General features: G+C 43.7%; 2 protein-coding genes and 1 long non-coding RNA gene across 5 annotated transcripts in view; 1 reads left to right on the top strand and 2 right to left on the bottom strand.

Moving 5' to 3' along the window:
* The window catches only part of apc (APC regulator of WNT signaling pathway), a 32,766-nt gene extending 29,425 nt beyond the window's left edge, over positions 1-3,341 (bottom strand). The window contains exon 1 of the mRNA XM_037118279.1: positions 3,088-3,341. The gene's annotated coding sequence lies outside the window, so the exon portion shown is untranslated. The remainder of the gene's footprint in view (positions 1-3,087) is intronic.
* LOC119030577 lies at positions 3,173-9,429 on the top strand. Of its 2 annotated transcripts, none has more exons than XR_005078330.1 (4): positions 3,173-3,297; positions 3,804-3,870; positions 7,889-8,022; positions 9,292-9,429. It is a non-coding gene; the product is annotated as an uncharacterized LOC119030577 (long non-coding RNA). The 2 variants fall into 2 exon arrangements; XR_005078331.1 differs by lacking the exon at positions 9,292-9,429 and adding an exon at positions 8,391-8,884.
* fer (fer (fps/fes related) tyrosine kinase) lies at positions 6,091-19,967 on the bottom strand. Of its 2 annotated transcripts, none has more exons than XM_037118282.1 (20): positions 19,623-19,967; positions 18,287-18,471; positions 15,790-15,921; positions 15,535-15,708; positions 15,102-15,201; positions 14,725-14,908; positions 13,949-14,086; positions 13,738-13,857; positions 13,504-13,626; positions 12,576-12,774; positions 12,032-12,130; positions 11,663-11,866; positions 10,377-10,499; positions 10,042-10,098; positions 9,810-9,928; positions 9,390-9,484; positions 9,188-9,311; positions 8,891-9,045; positions 7,847-7,969; positions 6,091-7,593 (listed from the first exon to the last, which is right to left on the bottom strand). In XM_037118282.1, exons 2-20 carry the CDS (start codon positions 18,353-18,355, stop codon positions 7,457-7,459), a joined length of 2,475 nt encoding a protein of 824 aa, XP_036974177.1. In that variant the 5' UTR covers positions 18,356-18,471; positions 19,623-19,967; the 3' UTR covers positions 6,091-7,456. The 2 variants fall into 2 exon arrangements, with proteins under 2 accessions (XP_036974177.1, XP_036974176.1); XM_037118281.1 differs by having other exon boundaries at positions 11,663-11,869; positions 19,623-19,961.

Below are 19,967 nucleotides of genomic sequence, written 5' to 3'. Positions count from 1 at the left end.
TGGTAAAATCAAAAATAGTCAAAAACGGCCAATTATACCCTGGACTCCTAAGGGTTAATATTCGACTGTGGAAAAAAACACATCGGCGGCTGCTTTGCAAATGGGCGCACGGCATGACGGGTCAGGGACAGGTCACAGGAGTCGCACCTGCACAGCGTCACTCACTGCTAAAAGTGGGACATGACAAAAACCAAGGCAGATGCAGATGGCAGAGAGAAAAACGTAATGGCAGAAAGTTCAGAGCCCAACTTGGGAGCAGAGAGAGTGGTTTGGACTCCAAGCAACCTAAAAAGCCCCGTTTGGAAATACATCGGATTCTGGTCAGCAGAGGGGAAAAATGCGGAGCCTGGAGATAAAGTTGTATGCAAGCAGTGTAAGCCACAGATAGCTAACCATTCCACCACCAGCAACATGAGGGCACATCTCGAAAATGTGCACCCAAATGAGCACGCCATTATGTCTGGAACTGCAACTGAACAGTCACATCTCCACTCATATTTTTCACCGCCCGCCACAAGCTCTTTGTCTGTAGCACGACAAGAGGCTGCACCAAGAGACTTGCTTCGTTTATATGCATGGACGTGAGGTCGATCAGTATTGTTGATGGCACAGGCTTCAGAGAGATTTGTCAAGAATTGGAACCGAGGTACCGTATCCCAAAAATACCTATACAAGTAGTTATGTCTCGTATTAGTTTGTCCTCCTGTTACTGACATAATGGGCAAATATAGATATTCAAATGGTTCGAACCTATGTGTTTTTTAGTTGCCTTTTTGTCTGACCCGTTCAGCAGTAAGGTTGCACTGAAACACGTCACTTCGACGTGCTGCCTACTCCACAGTAGCGTGTACGTTCTGCGCTTGCACGAGATGCACTAAGCGGGTGGCGCTTGTGTTGTGAGCTGTAAACGAGGCTTATGCACTCAACTCTCTTTGTTTTCGATCAAAACGAAACTGAACTATTTCAGATAAAAACAGCTGCATACTAAACATGCAGCGAGGCATTACCAAACTAACAATTAATTCATCCTGAACGGACATAACAACTAGTCTCATGCCGGTACTGCAAAGCATGACAACGGGGAATGTCGGAACGGAGTGCGTAGAAAACCAGTGTGCACACAGTATTCCAACCCTCCCACACATCGTGCTGATTCATTAGCACACCGCCAATCAGAGAATCCAATAGCTCAGACGTCCGACGACCCTCCTCCTGAGACTTCGCATGCTTTGTCTGAGCAGACAACGTCCGCACGGCTCCGAAAGCTTCCAACGCAGCTCAACACACCAAACAGAAATGTTCCCGACCTCATCCGAGTCTCTCCAAATGCTTCAGACGTCCAACGGTTGGGCCTGTGTGTTCCTGCCTTCACAGGAAGCGTGTCGAATTTCTCTTCAAAATAAGAGCTTTACATTGCACCCCATTGAAGTTTAGAACTGGGTTCCTAGCGGGGGACTTTTAATTTGAAAGTAGCTTGCTGCTACAACAACAAGCGAGGAGTAGTGATGGGAACGGCAGTTCTTTTTACTGAACTGAATCTCTAGAATCTGTTCAGTAAAATGATTTGTTCAAAAGATTTGTTCACTGAATCGTTCAGTGCTCTCCAACTCCCTGAACTGATAAGCAGCCAAACGATCCGTCATTCAGTTAATAATTCAGCCCTGAGGTTCACGTTCACTTACTGAGGGACGGTGCGCAATCATTCACAGGAGACGCAGTGCTGCTCTGAGTATACATGCACTAAAATTATTACACGGTGAAAGTGTCCTCTGTGCACAGTAAAATCACTTAACATGATGCTACACGGATTTTAGCAACACAGCGCTAATTTTAGCAGTACCGTTACTGAACGTGAATCATCTCCTCTGCCCTGGCTGGGTGAGTGACACAGTGCCACTGTCAGCACAGTACCTGCACGAAAATCATGTCCTCAGCGTCAGTTCTCTGCCTGCAGTAGGCAGTAGGCGAATCATGAACGAATCACAGCGCGAACGAGAATCACGTCCTCACAGTTCTCTGAGTGAGTCGCAGCAGTTCCACTCCCGGCTGGCATGATTGCGGCTGAGCTCAACTGAACTGAGAAAGGAATGAATCAGTCCATGAAGTGATCCCGTTCACTTCATTTACTGAAAAGATCCATTCATTCGAACGACACGTTCGCGACCGACACAACACTACCGAGGAGAACTAGCATCTCCCGGATCTCAGCAGCTTTCCAGTTGCTCATCTTGACATCCGCGGATGAAGTGATGAACTGCTATGTCTATCCATCATACGCAAACCGAACTGAGACAGTCGGACCGAACGGTTCCGACGGTTTTCATAAACCACTCCATGTATAATACAAATGATTACTAGCAGGACCAACATACTAGTATCAGAAATTGTTCCCTTACTAGCAAGTTGGTCCTGTTAGTAACCACTTGTCCTCATCTACTAGGGATGCTATATCAATAGCATGTTTGTCTTTCAGCAAACTGAGGATTAGGGTTGACCCAACACGTCACACACACGGACCAGGGAGTGACTCCCACACCGCTGCACCAACCTGCAGGGTTTCACCATCAGATTTGGTGTAAATGTGCCAACGCGCACCTGTAGAAACAAGTACCTATGCCAACAGGTTCCCTGTACCAACACGGACTGCACCAACACGTAACTGTACCAGTATTTACTAAGTGGGGTTAACGTTAGTAACAAAGGAGCACCAGGTAGATGTAGTTTATGTAGTACTGGTTTTAAAACTCAGCAGTGATTACACTAATCAGCCTTAACCTTACGCTGTGGTAGTAGTACTGTAGTACTGCAGAATTACACATATACCGTGTATCTGTGACAATAGTAGCAGCTCCGTAGCTAGCTAAACGTTACTGTGCGGCTAACACTGACCCGCGACTTTGCCGTCATTTCCCCAGAATACATTCACACATACCCTCGGTCTGCAATTAATCGAACGTCCCCTTCCTCTGTCCGGTCCTGGTAACCCGGTAACCAACACCAGTGAGCTCACAGACCCGTCCAAACAGCGACATCCAACCAAAACAAACGGTTAGCATGTGGCTAAGCTAACTGCACGGCCGTTCTTACCTTCCCGGTTTGGAGAAAAGAGCAAAGTCCGCTTCAGACAGCGACGGATTCACGGGAACATCACCGGAGAATCACACCGACCCGGGAAACGGTCCGTTAGAGGCGGCAGAGGCCGCTCATGTCTCCGGTCAGACCGGGAAAAGTGGAGTTACCAAAGTCGGGAGAAGTTTAACTCTGAGGCCTTTCTGTTGTGGAGGCACTGCTGCTGCGGTCCGCCATCTTGTCTGTGTGTGTGTGTGTGTGTGTGTGTGTGTGTGTGTGTGTGCGAGAGAGAGAGAGAGAGAGAGAGAGTGTGTGTGTGTGTGTGTGTGTGTGTGTGTGTGTGTGTGTGTGCGAGAGAGAGAGAGAGAGTGTGTGTGTGTGTGTGTGTGTGTGCGTGAGTTAAAGTACAACTCTCCCTGTTTATTTTAGTAAAAGTACTGCAGTGAAGTTAAACTCTTGGTGATGTTTTGTGTTTCAAAGTTAATTTTATTTTAAAAAATAACTGAATTTATAATGTATAAAGAAATGTGCTGACACACATGTTGTCTCATGTTGAACACATTTGAAATATTGTGTTGACATAAGATTGAACTCAAGAATTTAAGTAGAACTGAATTAGAATCCAGTTTATGTGACTGGAGAAGTTTGTTTACACATACAGTAATCCAGACTTGAGGGAATATGGACTAATTTCTCTGCATCTTTTTGAGACAGGATGTTCCTGATTTTTGCAGGTGGAAGACGGAAGTCTTGAAGTGGGAGTTACAAGACAAATCCTACAGAAGAGAATCAGAACCAGAGGTGAGAAAAACATTCTCAGGAGGAATTCTTTTAAATTTTCATTATGCACCTGAAGAAAAAAATCTGAATGTCAAAAATAAAGTTGACATTTCCAGATTAAAGTCGACCTTGTGAGATGATATCAAACAGGCATGTGACTGCTTCAACAAAAGCTCAGCCGCTCCCCGAACTGGACTTGTGGGACCAGAAGAGTCCACTTCAATAATATTTTTTGTTTAAGTGCATTATAAAAAAACAAATTCCTCCTCTCATTTCTTTCCCCCATTCCTGGAACTAATAATCATCATCTTGATGTCATCCAGAGGAGCTGTGTCATTGGTTAATGAACACAGTGAAGTTTGTTTGAAGTTGGATATTTGACAGACATTCACTGTCTTATTTGTTCCATTCAGTAATGAGATTGAGTCACTGGGTCACATGACATGGAAGAAAAAAACTTTATATGAATAAGAGATTTGTATAAAATAAATACATAACACATTAACAATCAAAATAAGGAATCAGGTTAGTTTTATTTTGTTTATTATTATTTTCACTTACAACAAGTCAGCATGAAGAAACATTGTTATTGTGTAAATGAAGTAATTAATGGTGGAGGTACTGATGGAGGTTCTGAGAGGCAGCTGACCGTCTTCAGCTGGTCTCAAAGATGTTGGAGGCTCAGCACAATAACTTCTGTTTGTCTGAGTTTAAAAGAAGAAAATCAGGTCATCCTGTTTTTTGCGTCCTGAACAAGTGCCAAAGTTTAGCTGACGGATTTGTGCCATCGGGCTTCGTGGAGAAGTATAATTGTGTATCATCTGCTTGAGAATGAAAATTAATGGAGGAAGCATATACAGAAGGGGAAAGCTGCTGGACCGGACCGGACTGGACCTCATCAGCCCTCGTGTGCTGATGGCCTGTGCCAGCCAGCTCAGCACTGTGGGGCGTGTAGAAGGCAGAAAGGAGGATGAGTTCAGGGACCTGGTCGGCAGTATTGTAAAGTGGTGTGGAGAGAATCACCTGCAGCTGAACGTGTTGAAGACGGAGGAGATTGTAATGGACTTCAGGAGGAACAAGCCCCGCCCTCTCCAGTCTAGTGGACTACAAACATGGAGGCAGTCTACAAGAAGGGCCTGTGCCGGCTTTACTTCCTGAGGAGGCTCAGGTCCTTTAATGTCTGCAGCCAGATGTTCCAAATGTTTTATCAGTCTGTTACTGTGAGCACCTTCTTCTTCTTCTGTGGTGTCCTGGGGTGCGGGTACTGTAAACAATACTGCACCTTATCCTCTCGCAGCCCGTGGTCCACTTACCTTTACTTCACGATACCACAGTATTTTATTTTTTAACTAATTAAGCATTTTATTTACAGTAGTTTGTGTTTTGTATATTGTAATAGTACTTTATTGTTTCTTATTATATTTTGATTGTATTTGTATTTGAATGTGCTGTTATGATCACATTATTTCCCCTCAGGGATTAATAAAGTCATCTATTTACAAAATGGACTCTATTAGTCCAAGCACAGAACCTCGTGGATTCTTATAGCACTGGTCTGATGAGCAGAACCAGCTCAGTGCAGTTCCTTTAAATCAGGGGTGTCAAACTGATCCAGTAAAGGGCCATGTGGCTGCAGGTTTTCATTCCAACCAAGCAAGAACACACCTGATCCAAATCAGGCGTGTTCTTGCTTGGTTGGAATGAAAACCTGCAGCCACATGGCCCTTTACTGGATCAGTTTGTTTCAAAACAAAAACAGACTTTAAAAACATGGCCACATGGCCCTTTACTGGATCAGTTTGTTTCAAAACAAAAACAGACTTTAAAAACATCTTGGATTTATTTACAGGAACAGTAGGCATTGCGCTGACATCATAACATTTGAGTTCCTCCCCCAACCAATTCAGGAAGTGATAATGACCAAGAACACACCTGATCCAAATCAGGCGTGTTCTTGCTTGGTTGGAATGAAAACCTGCAGCCACATGGCCCTTTACTGGATCAGTTTGACACCCCTGCTTTAAATGTTCCAGTTAGTGACAATAAGACTGACAGAGACAAGAGCAGTGATGCACTCAGAAACCTGACTGGTTATCTTCATAGAAACTCATGTCACATAAAAAGTCACAGCCGATTTGGTTGGATCCCAGTCGATAGATGACGTCATTCCTAATACGAATTACCATCAGCATGTTAGCCAACTTGAGCCTGTTAGTTGGTTGAAATGATGTCACACCTCTGTGAATGTTGGTGTTGTTGGTTTTATTTTCATCATAAATGCGACGATAATATTTGTAAAAAGTTTAAACAAATGTAAAAGACAAACAGATGATTAGTGTTTCAAAACAAAAACAGACTTTAAAAACATCTTGGATTTATTTACAGGAACAGTAGGCATCGCGCTGACATCATAACATTTGAGTTCCTCCCCCAACCAATTCAGGAAGTGATAATGACCAATCAGGATTAACAATTACTTTACACAGATACATGTTTCTTAAACATATTTATATTAAAATTTTCTCTTTTTGACATTTTTATGTGGTCTGATGTCAGTTCAGTTACCACAACAACCTGGAAACTGTGGAGTAAGTGCTGATGATGTCATTTACTTGATGTTTGATTGGATGAAGTTCTTACTTTGGTTTTAAAGTCTTAAAAAAAACAACCTTTTTATTTTTTATAAACTTTCACTACTTCCTTTAAAAAAAAAATCTGATTATTTTTGTTTGTGACTGTCAGAGTGGGCGTGGTCTGAGTGATGACTGACAGCTGGATTTTCAGACTAAAGGTCAGTTCTCCTTCAGCTTCACATCAATCCATTAAAAGTTTCATGAAACATTAAAATATTAAAATAAATAAAAATAATAAAGACTTGATGTTAATGTTGAAAGCTGATTGGTCCTCAGCAGTGGAACGTTTAGGGTTCAAGCTGTTGCCACAGTTACAACAGTGACAGGTGGTTGTGGCATCAGGTCTGATTGTGTTCAGTTGGCTGAGCAGCATGTGTGCACACAGGCAGATGCAGAGGCGCACACACGCACGCACGCACGCACACACACACACACACAAGGCTCAAAGCTGGATGTTTGTTTGTTCATTAACTGACTGTAGTTGGTTTGTATCGGACTGTTAGTACGAAGGAACCGTCCCTACAATCACGCTAAGCTGTTTGCTACAGTTTGTTCAGTTGACTGTCAGTGATGACTTGATGAATATAAATATTGTAGTGTTTGTTTATTAACGGACACGCTCAGTGTGATGCTGTGACAGCATCAGCTCCACGCTCTCCGTCTGTAGTGTAACCACAGATTAAGTGTTTTTATAAGTTTTGTTATTGAAGAGACACGCCCACATGGAGACCACGCCCACACAAAGATCACGCCCATCTGTAAAAAAAGTAACTCTTTGCTGGTGATTGATACTGAGGACGCAACTGAATGTTCTTCTTGTGTCTCATGAAATGGCCAGGTGAATGATGACATCATCACTTCTTCCTGATGGCGGTGAGGTGTGTGATGACATCATCACTTCTTCCTGATGGTGGTGAGGTGTATGATGACATCATCACTTCTTCCTGATGGTGGTGAGGTGTATGATGACATCATCACTTCTTCTTGATGGCAGCGAGGTCTCGCTGAAGCTCAGAGAACTTGGGTCGGTCTTCGGGGTTGTACTGCCAACACCGCTGCATCACTTTGTACACATCGTCAGGGCAACGCTGAGGACACGCCATCCTGTAACCTAGCAACCAGCAGTAGAGAAAGGGGGTGGGGTTAATGTTTTCATGGTAACTGCATGGTGCACTAGCAGAGATTTGATGAGATAAGGATGATTGGCTCACTTCAATTTATTTTTTGATTATCTTGTTGATTACTAATCAGTACTGAACAGAAGTGATCTGAGCTGTATGAGATGTCCGTTTATTAATATGATGATGATGATGAAGAGCTGTGGACAGATTACAGCTCTTCTTTTCTTCTCTCTGTGCATTTACCTTTCTCCACCTGTTCTCGGGCCTGCTGATTGGTCATCCCAGGATAAGGACACACCCCCAGACTGAAGGTCTCCCACAGCAGAATTCCATAACTCCACACATCACTCTCTGAGCTGTAACGCCCTGCAACAGCCAATCACAGAGCAGGAGACATCAGGGACCAATCACAGTAACAGGTGTAGAAACGGGTTCATACCATCCTATACTGTTACTCCTATACATACATATACTCCTATGTTGTTTTCAACAAGTTGTGTCAGGCGTGTTTCAGGTGTAGGGCTGCGCCTAACAATATCTTTCCTATTGACTATTTTTATATATACTTATATACTTGATTACTTTTAGTTATACTTAATACTTGATTATTATAACAATTACTTTACCCAAAATAACATATTCAAATTTTTATTCAATCATATACAAATGAATATGACAAAGTCACTGCAGGCCATTATCTAAACTGTAATCTGTGTAATCCTGTTATTCATTGTATCTGGGTGGAGACTAAAAGTAACTACAAGTAATGGTAACTATTGACCGGCAGGTTTAACCTACTGTGGCAGAGACATTACTGGAGATCATAAGCACGGCAGAACAGGTCAGCACCAGGACGTGTTTATTACCATGGATAAATACTACCGAGGGGACAAAGCAGACATTTCTCTGTGTAGAGTTAAGTTTCACTTTCACTTCAGTTTGGTCCCTTCTCCAGTTTAATACACAGTGATGATGCTTATGCTGGTTCTTTACTAGCAGGACCAACACAAACAACATAGCAGCTTTGTCGTTCAGCAAGCTGATCAGCGAAGGTTCCCAACACATCCCACACACGGACTGTGGTGTGACTCTCACACCACCACACCAACCTGCACCATCCAACTGGAATCCAGCCGCCCCGGGACGACTCTGCCTTAAGTGCTCGAGCACGGCAGTTGTACTGCTTACATCAGACGTTTCGATGCACGTTTCAAAAATCAACGTATTTACGTGTTAGATAACTTTGATTATGCCGACGCATAACGCAGCCCTAGTCAGATGTGTTACCATAGTTAAGAGCCTCTGGCGCCGTCCATTTGATTGGAATCTGTTTGAGTCCAGATGAAGAATAAATCCCATCGTCCTCCTGGCGACTCATCCCAAAATCACTGATCTTCAACACACTGCCCTCTCCAACCAGACAGTTCCTCGCTGCCAGGTCCCTGACACACACACACACACACACACACACACACACATACACACACGCACGCACACACACGTAAACATAAAAGTGTTGTGCTTTGTAAAAGGGTCTGTCGGACACCACAGCGATCAGGTATTCATTAGTTTTTGATTATTTACCTGTGGATACAGTTCTTACTCTCCAGGTATGCCATGCCAGCAGAAGCATCGACAGAGAAGCGAACAAGCTGCTTAGTCTTTAACTCGTCTTTCTTCTTTCGTAGAAAGGACAGGAAGTCTCCACCTGACAGACAGAGGATAGGGTCACACAAACATTTCAAGTACAGAACCAACTGAGCTTGAACCAGCTGAATCCACCCACCAGGAACCAGCTCCATGACGATGTAGATTGGCTGTCGCTGCGTACAAACACCAATCAGCTTCACAATGTTCGGATGGTCGTACTGCTTCAGGATCCTGCAGTCAATCAGAGACAGACAGCATTAGACACTAGCCAATCAAAACATACTGCAAACACTACACATGTTGATGAGGACTGTCATGGTAACTGAGTGCTGTATCATAGGAAACTGGATTCAGTTTGTTGAAGCATCCCTCTCATCCAGGAGACTTCTTCAGTTAAACACAAGTTTATCAAGAAGGATATGAAGGATTGAGAAAACCCTTCATATCCTTCGTGATTATGACCTGATGGCAATATCCTGTTGTTGTTTGATGAGATTTATTGACAAACATATTCTTCATTGTTGATGTATTGATTTATGTATTGATCGATGCTGACCTGGCCTCGGACAGGAAGCGGATCTTCAGCTCTGGAGGTAAATCTTCTTTACACGTTTTGACGGCAACTGGTGTTCTGTCACGCTGCAGCGTCCCTTTAAACACCTCACCAAAGTTACCCTGGCAACCAGCCGACAGCAGGGCATGATGGGACAGAGAGAAACAATAAAAACGCTGTTTCAAATGGCCAAAATCTATGACAGGAGGAAACAGGAAATAGGAGGTGAGGTCACCTTTCCCAGCAGCTCGCCGAGCACCACGTCCTCGTGGTTCAGGATCCACTTCTTATCCTGCAGAGAAGAGAAGAACACGGAGCATCACTCAACCGCCACAGCTATACATCCAGTGTACAACCGGACAGGTTTATGTATCTGTGTATTTAACACGTTTACACAAACGTGCAATCTATAAAATGCATACAATAAGTAGATGTGCGTCCCTCATTGGGCAGAACTACTGATAGGTCAGGTCATATAATCCTTACTGAAGACATTGATACCTATTGATATATGGATTATTTTATGGTTTTATTGTGTGGGTGTATATAGATATATATGGTGGTGGTTGCCTTGACAACGGGGTTGAGCAGCACGACTCCAGACTTCTTGGTGATGACCTGTTTGGTGGAGAAATGATGCTCGATGAGCTGAGGGATGGTGGAGAACCCAGTCCCTTCAAAACGGTACTGACTCTGCCGGACAGAGAGACAGAGAGAATCCATTAGACTCACCAATTACTAAACAAGTACTCCTAAAGAAACTGCAGACCCTCAAATCTAAAAAAGCTTGTGGCCTGATGGCATACTGAATGAGATGCTAAAAACACAGAGACAAAAAAATCCTAATCGGCCATATTAAAACTATTCAATTTGGTTCTGAGTGTAGGTTTTTCCCCTGAGATCTGGAACTGCAGACTTATAACCTTATAAAAAAATACAAATTTGACTCTAATAATTACCAAGGCATCTGTGTGAACAGTAATCTGGGGAAGGTTTTCTGTAATATTATGAACACCAGACTTATGAACTTCCTTACCAAACACAATGTCTTGAGCAAAATCCAAAGTGGATTCATACCAAAACAATGAACAACCGATCATATTTACACCCTACATACCCTAACTGACAAACATATAAACCAAAATAAAACCAAAATGTACACCTGTTTAATTGTTTTATACTGTTTTACTTCCATAAAGCTTTTGACTTTATTTGGCATGATGGATTATTTTACAGAGTTACTGAGAGTGGTATAGGGGGTAAAACATATGATATTATCAAATCAATGTATTCCAACAATATGTGCAGTGTAAAAATAGGCAAAATGATGAATGATGATGATGAATACTTTACCCAAGGACAAGGCGTCCGCCAGGGCTGTAACCTCAGCCCTGGACTTTTCAGTATCTACATAAATGAATTGGCAACTACCCTAGAAAAGTCATCTGTACCTGGTGTAAGCATGCAAGCCCTCTGCCGTTGTGGTCGTGTAGCGACCCAGACAACTTTCAGCATGTGTCAACAGTTAGACCCCGGTTATAAGACGACCCCACTTTTTCACATTGTTTTCATCGAAAAAACCTTGTCCTATATTCTGGTCAATACGGTACTTCCACAAAGTCTGATATCCAAGGCTGGCCACTCTCACTGAGTCGTTTCTATGTTGGTCATTTTGTCCCTCTGTCTGTCTTTGACACAAAGTGTGCAGCATGTAGCTACACACACTCACTGCACACAAACTGTCTTGAAACATTTCTGTCTAGATGTTGAGTTTGATACTTTAAAGACTGTTTACTCATGATTAATGACAGACATATACACCTGATTATACATAGTTAATGTGTGTAAATACGTACATCGGCGTACTGGATGATGAAGTGTCTTCTCTGCTCGTCAGAAAACACAGACAGAACGTACTCGCCCGGTTTGCCGTGACTCTCCCTCACCAGGAAGTCTCCCTGTTGCCGGAGTAACTCCTGAGCCTCTGTGCGAGGGATGGCACCGTGATACCACTCCTGCTCCGCCAGGGGGCGCTCTGACGTGGGGATGACATCAAAGAACTGCTGCAGAAATGACCACAGAAACACATTCAAATTAACTTTATCAGCAAGAAACAGGACGACATGGGAGAGAGTGAAGAGTCATCAGGTGAGACAGACAGACACAGAGAGAGACAGGTGAGACAGACAGGTGGGAGGTCAGACAGACTGACAGGCGAGTCTCACCGAGGTAGAGGAGCCCAGCATGGCCTTAGGAGATCGAATCATTCCAGCCAGAGAGTGACGCAGAGTGTCGAACCGAGAGCTCCTCTCCTTCGTTTTGTCCTGAAGACACACACAAACACAAACACATGTAACCCAGTTGTCTTGAGGTTGAGCATTTGGATTCTTGAAACCATGCTTTTATTTTCAGAATCAGAATCAGAATCAGAATCAGAAAAGCTTTATTGCCAAGTACGATTTTACACATACGAGGAATTTGTTGTGGTGATGTTGGTGCATGCATCAAATAACTATTAAGTGAAAATATAACAAATTAACAATATAAACTATTTTAAAAAGTAGAAAATATAACTATATAATATAAATATATATACACAATCTGTTTTTTGGTAAAAGGAGCAGACCATCTGGCAGTAAACAATTACAAGAAATGATGTGCAAATGAAAATGCGCAAATGCCTTGACTTTTGAAGTGCAGCTCACAGCTGTAGCTCCTGTACAGAGCTCAGATTAATCAATGATCACTGATCAATAAAGAGTTATTTACAGTGGATCCGACGGAGCGAGCGTCGTCCTCATATGGAAGCGCGGGGGGAGGCGGCGGTGGGGGCGGGGAAGCGGCATCGGCCATCTTGGCATCCAACAAGGATTTCTGAGAGGCGAGGCGGGCCTCTGAGCTGCGCAGTGATTGGACGGCATGATGAAGCTCGAGGAGAGAAAGTTTCTGACTGAGCAGCAGGACACAGCTGAGGGCGAGAGACATAGACCATCAGAGAGAGAGGGCGAGAGAGAGAGAGAGAGAGAGAGAGAGAGACACTGAGACACAGAGAGAGAGAGAGAGAGAGAGAGAGAGAGAGACAGAGAGAGAGAGAGACAGAGAGAGAGACAGAGAGAGAGAGACAGACAGAGAGAGAGAGAGAGAGAGAGACAGAGAGACAGAGAGAGAGAGAGAGAGACAGAGAGAGACAGAGAGAGAGAGAGAGAGAGAGAGACAGAGAGAGAGAGAGAGAGACAGGTGGAGACAGAGCAGCACTTCCTGCTGCACTGTGACACAAACACAGACCTCAGAACACACATATACACTAAAATCACATGTACAACCCCAGACTTCCCCAAACTATCAGACCAAGAAAAACTCCAGCATTTACTGGGAGAACAAACTGGCACTGCTGTAGATGCAGCGAGATACGTGAATGCTGCCACAGACATGATCTCCTCCACATGAACCAGCTGATCCTGACTGGGTTCTTACCTGCACACTGATATACTGTTTATTATTGTTATTACTGCTATTATAGTTATTATTATTATTATTATTATTATTATTATTGTTATTATTATTATTATCATTATCATTTTTTTCTATAATCTTGTACGCTTTGGCAATATTGTGAAGCACAGTCATGCCAATAAAGCTTGTTGAAATTGAAAATTGAAATTGAGAGAGAGAGTGAGAGAGAGAGAGAGAGACTCACTCGCTCTTCCTCTCGGCGCTCTGCTGACTTGTCTGGATTTTGGTATCGAGGTCGTCGGCCAACGCCTCCTTTGTCCTCAGATTCTGCTGAGTCAGCACTAGCTCCTCCGTTGCCGATGACAACCTGGAAAGGCAAACAGACCGATCAACAAAGTGTCACAGAAAGCTAGAAAACATTTTACTTTGACAGGCTGCAGGAAGCCGTGCGTGACGGTCTTATTTTGAAGCAGCTCACATGGCCTGCAGGTTGTCGGCCGTCAGAGTGTTCCAGAGGATCTCATTGGCCGGAAGGTTGTCCGTCTCCTCCAATAGGCATGCATCAAATTCCACGCTTGCCTCAGGAGTCTCCGGAGACCTGTTGCCATGGTAACCAAAAGTGACACACAAAAACCGTTACTACAGTAACCAAAGTATGAGGGATGTGTGACGAGTGGTGAGGGTCACACCTGTAGGCGTCGATAAAGTGTTGGTACTCAGCCAGCGGGTCGATCTGCTGCACAGCTGCTGAGATCTCCTGATGGACCTTCACGATCTCCTCCGTCAGCAGACTGCTGATCTCACAGTACTCCTCCAGAATACTTTTACTGCAGTATTACACAGGTATACATTAGAATATCATCAGTATGTCAACATGATAGGTAGCAAGTGTGTGTCAGGTGGCACATGTGCGTGTCAGGCAGTACGTGGGTGTGTCAGGTAAGGGTTCAGAGCATGGACATAATATAAGTAGACGCCTCATAGACTGACGCTGCCTATTGGGGTTAACGTATCAGCACGGCCGCCATCTTGGATGGGTCTCCAATGCGACCCCCTGCATTTATTTCTACTGAGGAAGGTGTATCCACAACTACAATAAACCTCCCGAGTTTTCCGGATTTTCACACGGTTACAAACGGCAGAGATTTATTTATGATACAGGGTGCTGTCACAAAGATAATTAAAAAAAAAAAAAAAAAAAAAAAAAACTTTCACAAAAACGTACTTGTGAAAGGTAATCCCCTGCGATCTGGTAACAATACTGCGCTGGTTATTGCAACCATAAACTGCACAAAATACGGTCATAGTTGCTCGTTCTCCGTTGATTCCGATTGACTCTGGTGCTAGCCTACAGTGAGGAGACCCAACCAACCGCGGCGACACAGGATTACATTCCAGCACGCCATGAGGCATCTACGTATATTATGTCTATGGTTCAGAGTGTGTGTGTAGCCATGTGACTCACAGGGCGAGTGTCATGTCTTCTTGCATCCTCTGCAGAGCGTCGAGCAGTGCGGGTGCAGCTCGGCGGCGGTGTTCATCCTGTTGCGTTCGAGCGCCGCACACTGCCAACACATACTGGTTGTGAAGATTGTGGAGCTTTGCCGTCGCTTTGTCATAACGCTCGCGAGCGCGCTCTGCCTCCCGGCCTGTGATTAGACGGAGGAGGTGGAGGAATGAGGGACATTTGTGAAACAACTTAAAACCTTAATAAGTTGGAGACATTACTGAAACACTCAAGGACAGAAATTCTGACCACAATACACTGAAAGTTTCTTAGTATATCATTAAGTTTTAGTCTTTTTGAATATATCAACAGACAGAAGAGTAAAGAAGAGAAACCTTTAGCCAGAGCCTCTCTGTATTTCTCTTTGGCATTGTTGGCGTCGCGGCTCAGCTGACGATACGTGGCTTTCAGTTTGTCAAGGTCGCTCCTGGTTACCTGGCAACAACAACAACTACATCAACTGCTGTCACATCTGAACTGACTAAAGCTTCTTCTGCCTCAAACAGCCGATTCCATCTTTCACTCTTCCTCTCTGGTCATTTTAATCTCTTCATCTGACAGTTTGACTGATTCTAAATATCAGTTTAATTCAAATCCGTTCAGGTCTTCTTTAGCCTCTAGAAAACATTCAGCATTCTGAAATGCTGATAGACAATTTACTTAAGCTTCACTAATCGACATTTCAACTGACCTGTCAACTGCTCACTGTAAACTACAGTGTTGTGTTCAGTGTGTGTGTGTGTGTTGTGTGTGCGTTTCCCAGCAGACCTTGTGGTTGTGACTCTCCAGCTGCTGATGAAGACTCTGGTAGCTCTTCTTCACCTGCTGCTTGTCCCGGATCAGTGTGGCCAGGCGGTGCAGAGGACCAGAGTTCAGATCATCAGCGTGACTCCTCATGACTCGACCCAATGCCTCCGTCTGACGAATCACCTGAGACCACGACTGACACACACAAACACAGAGACAGACTAGTATGATGACATCGGGACATCAGGTGTGACTGAATGACCAGTTGAGTCTTACCTTGCTCACTGTGCTGACGTAATCAGCGGCCTCCTGTTTCTCAGTTTGCTGAGTCATGCTGAGCAGCAGAGCGGCGTATTCTTTATCGCTCTTCACTCGCAGTGTCATGAAGCGCTTCACTGTCTCCAGCAGCTAGAGGGCGACAGAGACACGTTTTTGTGTTAATTGTTAAAGTGTGCAGAGATGACAGGAAGTGATGACATCACACCTCGGCATTTTCTCCTTCAGTTGCATGACTGGGTCTCATATTTACTTCATTATTTTGACACTTTTTCCTCCTTCAGTTTACTTCAGCAACAAACTCATCAAATCATTCAGTTTTGAAATATAAAATATTCTGTCTCTAACTTGGTACTCAACAGGTGGAGTGAGCGCCACAATGACTTAACACTGGCTGCACCAACCCACATTGATTTCATGTGTTACATATGATGTAAATGACTGTACACAGGACCCACGGTACAGATAAATGTTTCTCCTGTCAGTGTTTAAAGTTCTCCACACAGTCCAATAAATAAATCAGACTGTCTTGGTGTGGTCGTGTGTTGGGTACAAGCTAGCAACATGCCTGGACAGGCCAGTGTTTCCCACGGTATTTTATGAGCAGTTTGAGTCATCATACTGTACTATTTATTCTTATGTCATAGACTTCTTCAGGAACTTAATTTTTTTTCTCTGGTTATGATGCTCTCACACAGCCGTCATGAATTCCCCAGCATGGGCTTGGAATGAAGATTTGTCTGCTACTGTACAGAAATACTGTTTTTATTATTTGTTTGAAGAGAGGAATTATATAAGTAACCATTTTAATCCTCTAGCTAATTATCAAGCTAAATATTCACCATGCTAGTTAACATCGAGGACTGTGGTGGAAGACGACGGAAAAATATTTCCTTTCTCTAACATTGGATTTATTTATGCTGTGTGTGTGTGTATGAGTGCAGGAGCCTCTGAGGGTGTACTGCTCCAGGTTCAAAAACAGCATCATATTATTTTTTTTTCACTAATACAGCCCTGAATTAGCAGTACTGATAGTGCTGGGTGGTATACCGGTTCACACTGAATACCGGTGTATATTTTCATTAAGATATGAATTTTTATTATACCGCCATACTGGTGAATTTGATTACACAACGTTCGGAACGCTTCGCTGCGCAGCACTGTTTCAGACCAGCCCCTTTTCATTGCACTTCTAAACAGGCATGGTGCAACTGCGTGGCGTGGTGAGGGTAAACAGTAGTGCTTTGGTGTTACGTTACAGTGAAGATGGATAGAATAGACATGGCAGTTCATCACTTCATCCACAGATGTCAACATGAGCAACTGCAAGGCTGCTGAGATCCGGGAGATGCTAGCTCTCCTCAGTCTCTGTAGCTGTCAGCTTGTTGTTGTAGCAGCAAGCTACTAACGGGCACTACTTTCAAATTAAAAGTCCCCTGCTAGGAACCCAGTTCTAAACTCCAATGGGGTGCAATGTAAAGCTCTTATTTTGAAGACAAATTCGACCTGCTTCCAGTTAGCTGTCTGTTGCCTGAGGCAGCTAACGTGAGGCGCTCCGCTGCACGCTTCCTTTAATAGCGGGGGTTTAACATCAGCATGTGTTTGACTGAGGAGGTGAGAATATGGGCCACGGGTCTATAATTAAGTAAATTTATCAAGTGACGCCACATTTCTTCTGATGCATATGTTGTACGTCACTATTCATGCCCAACTTCCTGCTTCACGTCACATCACATGTTTATGCCTCCCCCAGTGAAGGCTTTTTGGGAAAGAAGGAATATTAAACCTCACTTTTCTATCTAACAGGGTCTAGTAATTACTCTCTAAACCAGTAGAAAATGCTGTGAACACCTGATTATGCATTAAAAAAAATACCGTTATATACTGTGAAACCAAATTTTGAAAAATACTGTGATTAACATTTTTGGTCATACCGTTCAGCACTATGGGACATTTCTCTGTATTTAGTTGAGTGAAGGAGCTGTGTAGTTATGAGACTGTCTGACTGACACGCCCTCGCTTGACACCACTGGCTTATCCCTTCACACTGGTCCGGTGCACCAATACTGCGCCTCTGATACTTCCTCTGATACTTCCTCTGATACACCTGAGCAAAATGTCTCCCCTTTTTGTATCTGAGACTTTCACACAAAGGAGGATGCAGAGAATTGGCGCAGGATCCCTGCACTCAAAGAGAAGTTTGAATGGGGCTACTGATTAATGGAAGACCTGATTTTTTTTGCGTTTGGCCTTTTATGAGCTTTTATTGATAAAGGGATTAGGGATAGGCCGCAGCGAGGACAAAGCTTCTGCACATGGGATGCCTGCTCCACCAACTGAGCTAAACAGCGCCCCAAGACCTGATTGGCTGTGAGGTCTCGAACTACATTTACACTCAATTATAGAATCATCTCCCTCTGAGTTGGAGTGTCAGTGAGAGTTTGATGAAACACAGCTAAATATTAAAATGTTTACTGTGACACTTAACAAGTCGCACCTTTAACTCCCAGTCCTGCAGCTTCAGTAATCCCTCATGGGAATTCCTCAGATCTCGACCAAACCCCATCCTGGATCTCTCACGCACACGCAGTCCCAAACACACACACACACACACACACACACACACACACACACACACACACTCTAATGGAAGGGGTGAGCGAGGAATGACTGCATGGTTGTCTGAGGAGAGAGAGAGAGAACAAAGATGTGTATATCATCACCAGCGTCATAATGATGAAACATACATGTGGATGGTAAACACACACTGAAGTATGATCAGGTAAATGTAGCTGTCGAACTGCAGTAACAGGTTCCGTCACTTACAAACTTTCACAGTCCAACAGATATGTCTCAACATTTAGATTTAATGTGCAATAAATACAGTTACTGAATTATTACAGTGATCACTTGCTTCATCAAACCCCTTCTTTGTCATTCTCAATGATATTCAGGCATAAAGTTTACATATCATTTACTTAGAAATTCTAAAATATTTACAGCATCAAATCCACCAAACACATCAATAAATGAGCTTGACACGAAGTTTCACCACATCTGTGACCTGATCCAGAGAGAAAACACCCAGCAGTGATCAGTTTATTGATCCAGAGAGAAAACATCCAGCAGTGATCAGGTATTGATCCAGAGAGAAAACCATCTCATTGAAAACATTCATCAAAACCTTCCTGACAGTTCACATCTCCTCCATCATACTTCAACTGTCAACACATCCTGCTCGCTTCACTACCCTGTTCCAAACCTTCACACACACATTTCTAACTGTTCCAAACCCTCACACACACATTTCTAACTGTTCCAAACCCTCACACACACATTTCTAACTGTTCCAAACCTTCACACACACATTTCTAACCTCCTTACATCACTTAAATGACACCGAACAGCTTTAATCTGTTTTTTTCCAAACTGATTTCCAAATTAACCCTTCCAATTCCTTAAGAACTGCTGTACAACTGAAGCTAGGCTAACGCTAGTCGCTCTTCCTCATCAAAACAAGTGGAGAGTGAAGCTAGCAGGCTAGCAGGCTAACAGGATAAGGAGCTCTGAAGTTTCCACTGAACTGGAGGAAACTGTATCTGGCAGCTGATGGCGGCGGGTAAACTTGATTAACACCACCTTTAAAACCGACCACCAGCTCAATAAACGGACTACAGCCAGCACTTTGTGCTTCGGCTCTTGTTTTCGTCTCGTTTCTCCAGTAAATAAAGAAAAGAGGAAGACAGCAGACGGAGGAGGAGGAGTGGGAGAGTCGGGAGGAGGTTGACTGTTTTTCCACTTCTCCGCGGCCCTTTTCAGCTGCAACTACTCACCGTGAAGCGGCTGTTTTCGGCGGCAGACTCGCTGTCCGGTCACCGCGGTCCTCTGCTGTCCTCCGCCGGGCTCATGTCCTTCTCTTCTCCGTGTTTTCCTCCTCTGTTTTCCCGGTGTCTCCTCCTGTCGTCCGGCTATGGAGCTAAGCGGCTAACGGCTAACAGGGAGGGGCTTCCGCGGGAAACGGAAAAGGGGGAAATGGGAAGGGGGGTGAAATTATTATGATGATAATATAATAACATAAACAACAACACATTTAATAAGATAAACAACAACACAATTAATAACACAAACAACAACAAACATTTTTAATGACAATATAACAACAAACATGCATCAGACTC

The sequence above is a fragment of the Acanthopagrus latus genome, chromosome 12 (genome assembly GCF_904848185.1).
Source record: "Acanthopagrus latus isolate v.2019 chromosome 12, fAcaLat1.1, whole genome shotgun sequence".
NCBI classification, from domain to species: Eukaryota; Metazoa; Chordata; class Actinopteri; order Spariformes; family Sparidae; genus Acanthopagrus; species Acanthopagrus latus.
This window is presented reverse-complemented; position numbering and strand designations above follow the sequence as displayed.

Bases quoted from the DNA above. Each gene is read 5' to 3' on its own strand.
- fer (XM_037118281.1), bottom strand. From the start codon at position 18,355: ATGGGGTTTGGTCGAGATCTGAGGAATTCCCATGAGGGATTACTGAAG. The intron at 14,087-14,724 runs GTGAGTCACATG...GTAATACTGCAG, and splicing joins GAAGACATGACACTCGCCCT to TAAAAGTATTCTGGAGGAGT. The intron at 12,775-13,503 runs GTGAGTCTCTCT...TCTCGCCCTCAG, and splicing joins AGCGCCGAGAGGAAGAGCGA to CTGTGTCCTGCTGCTCAGTC.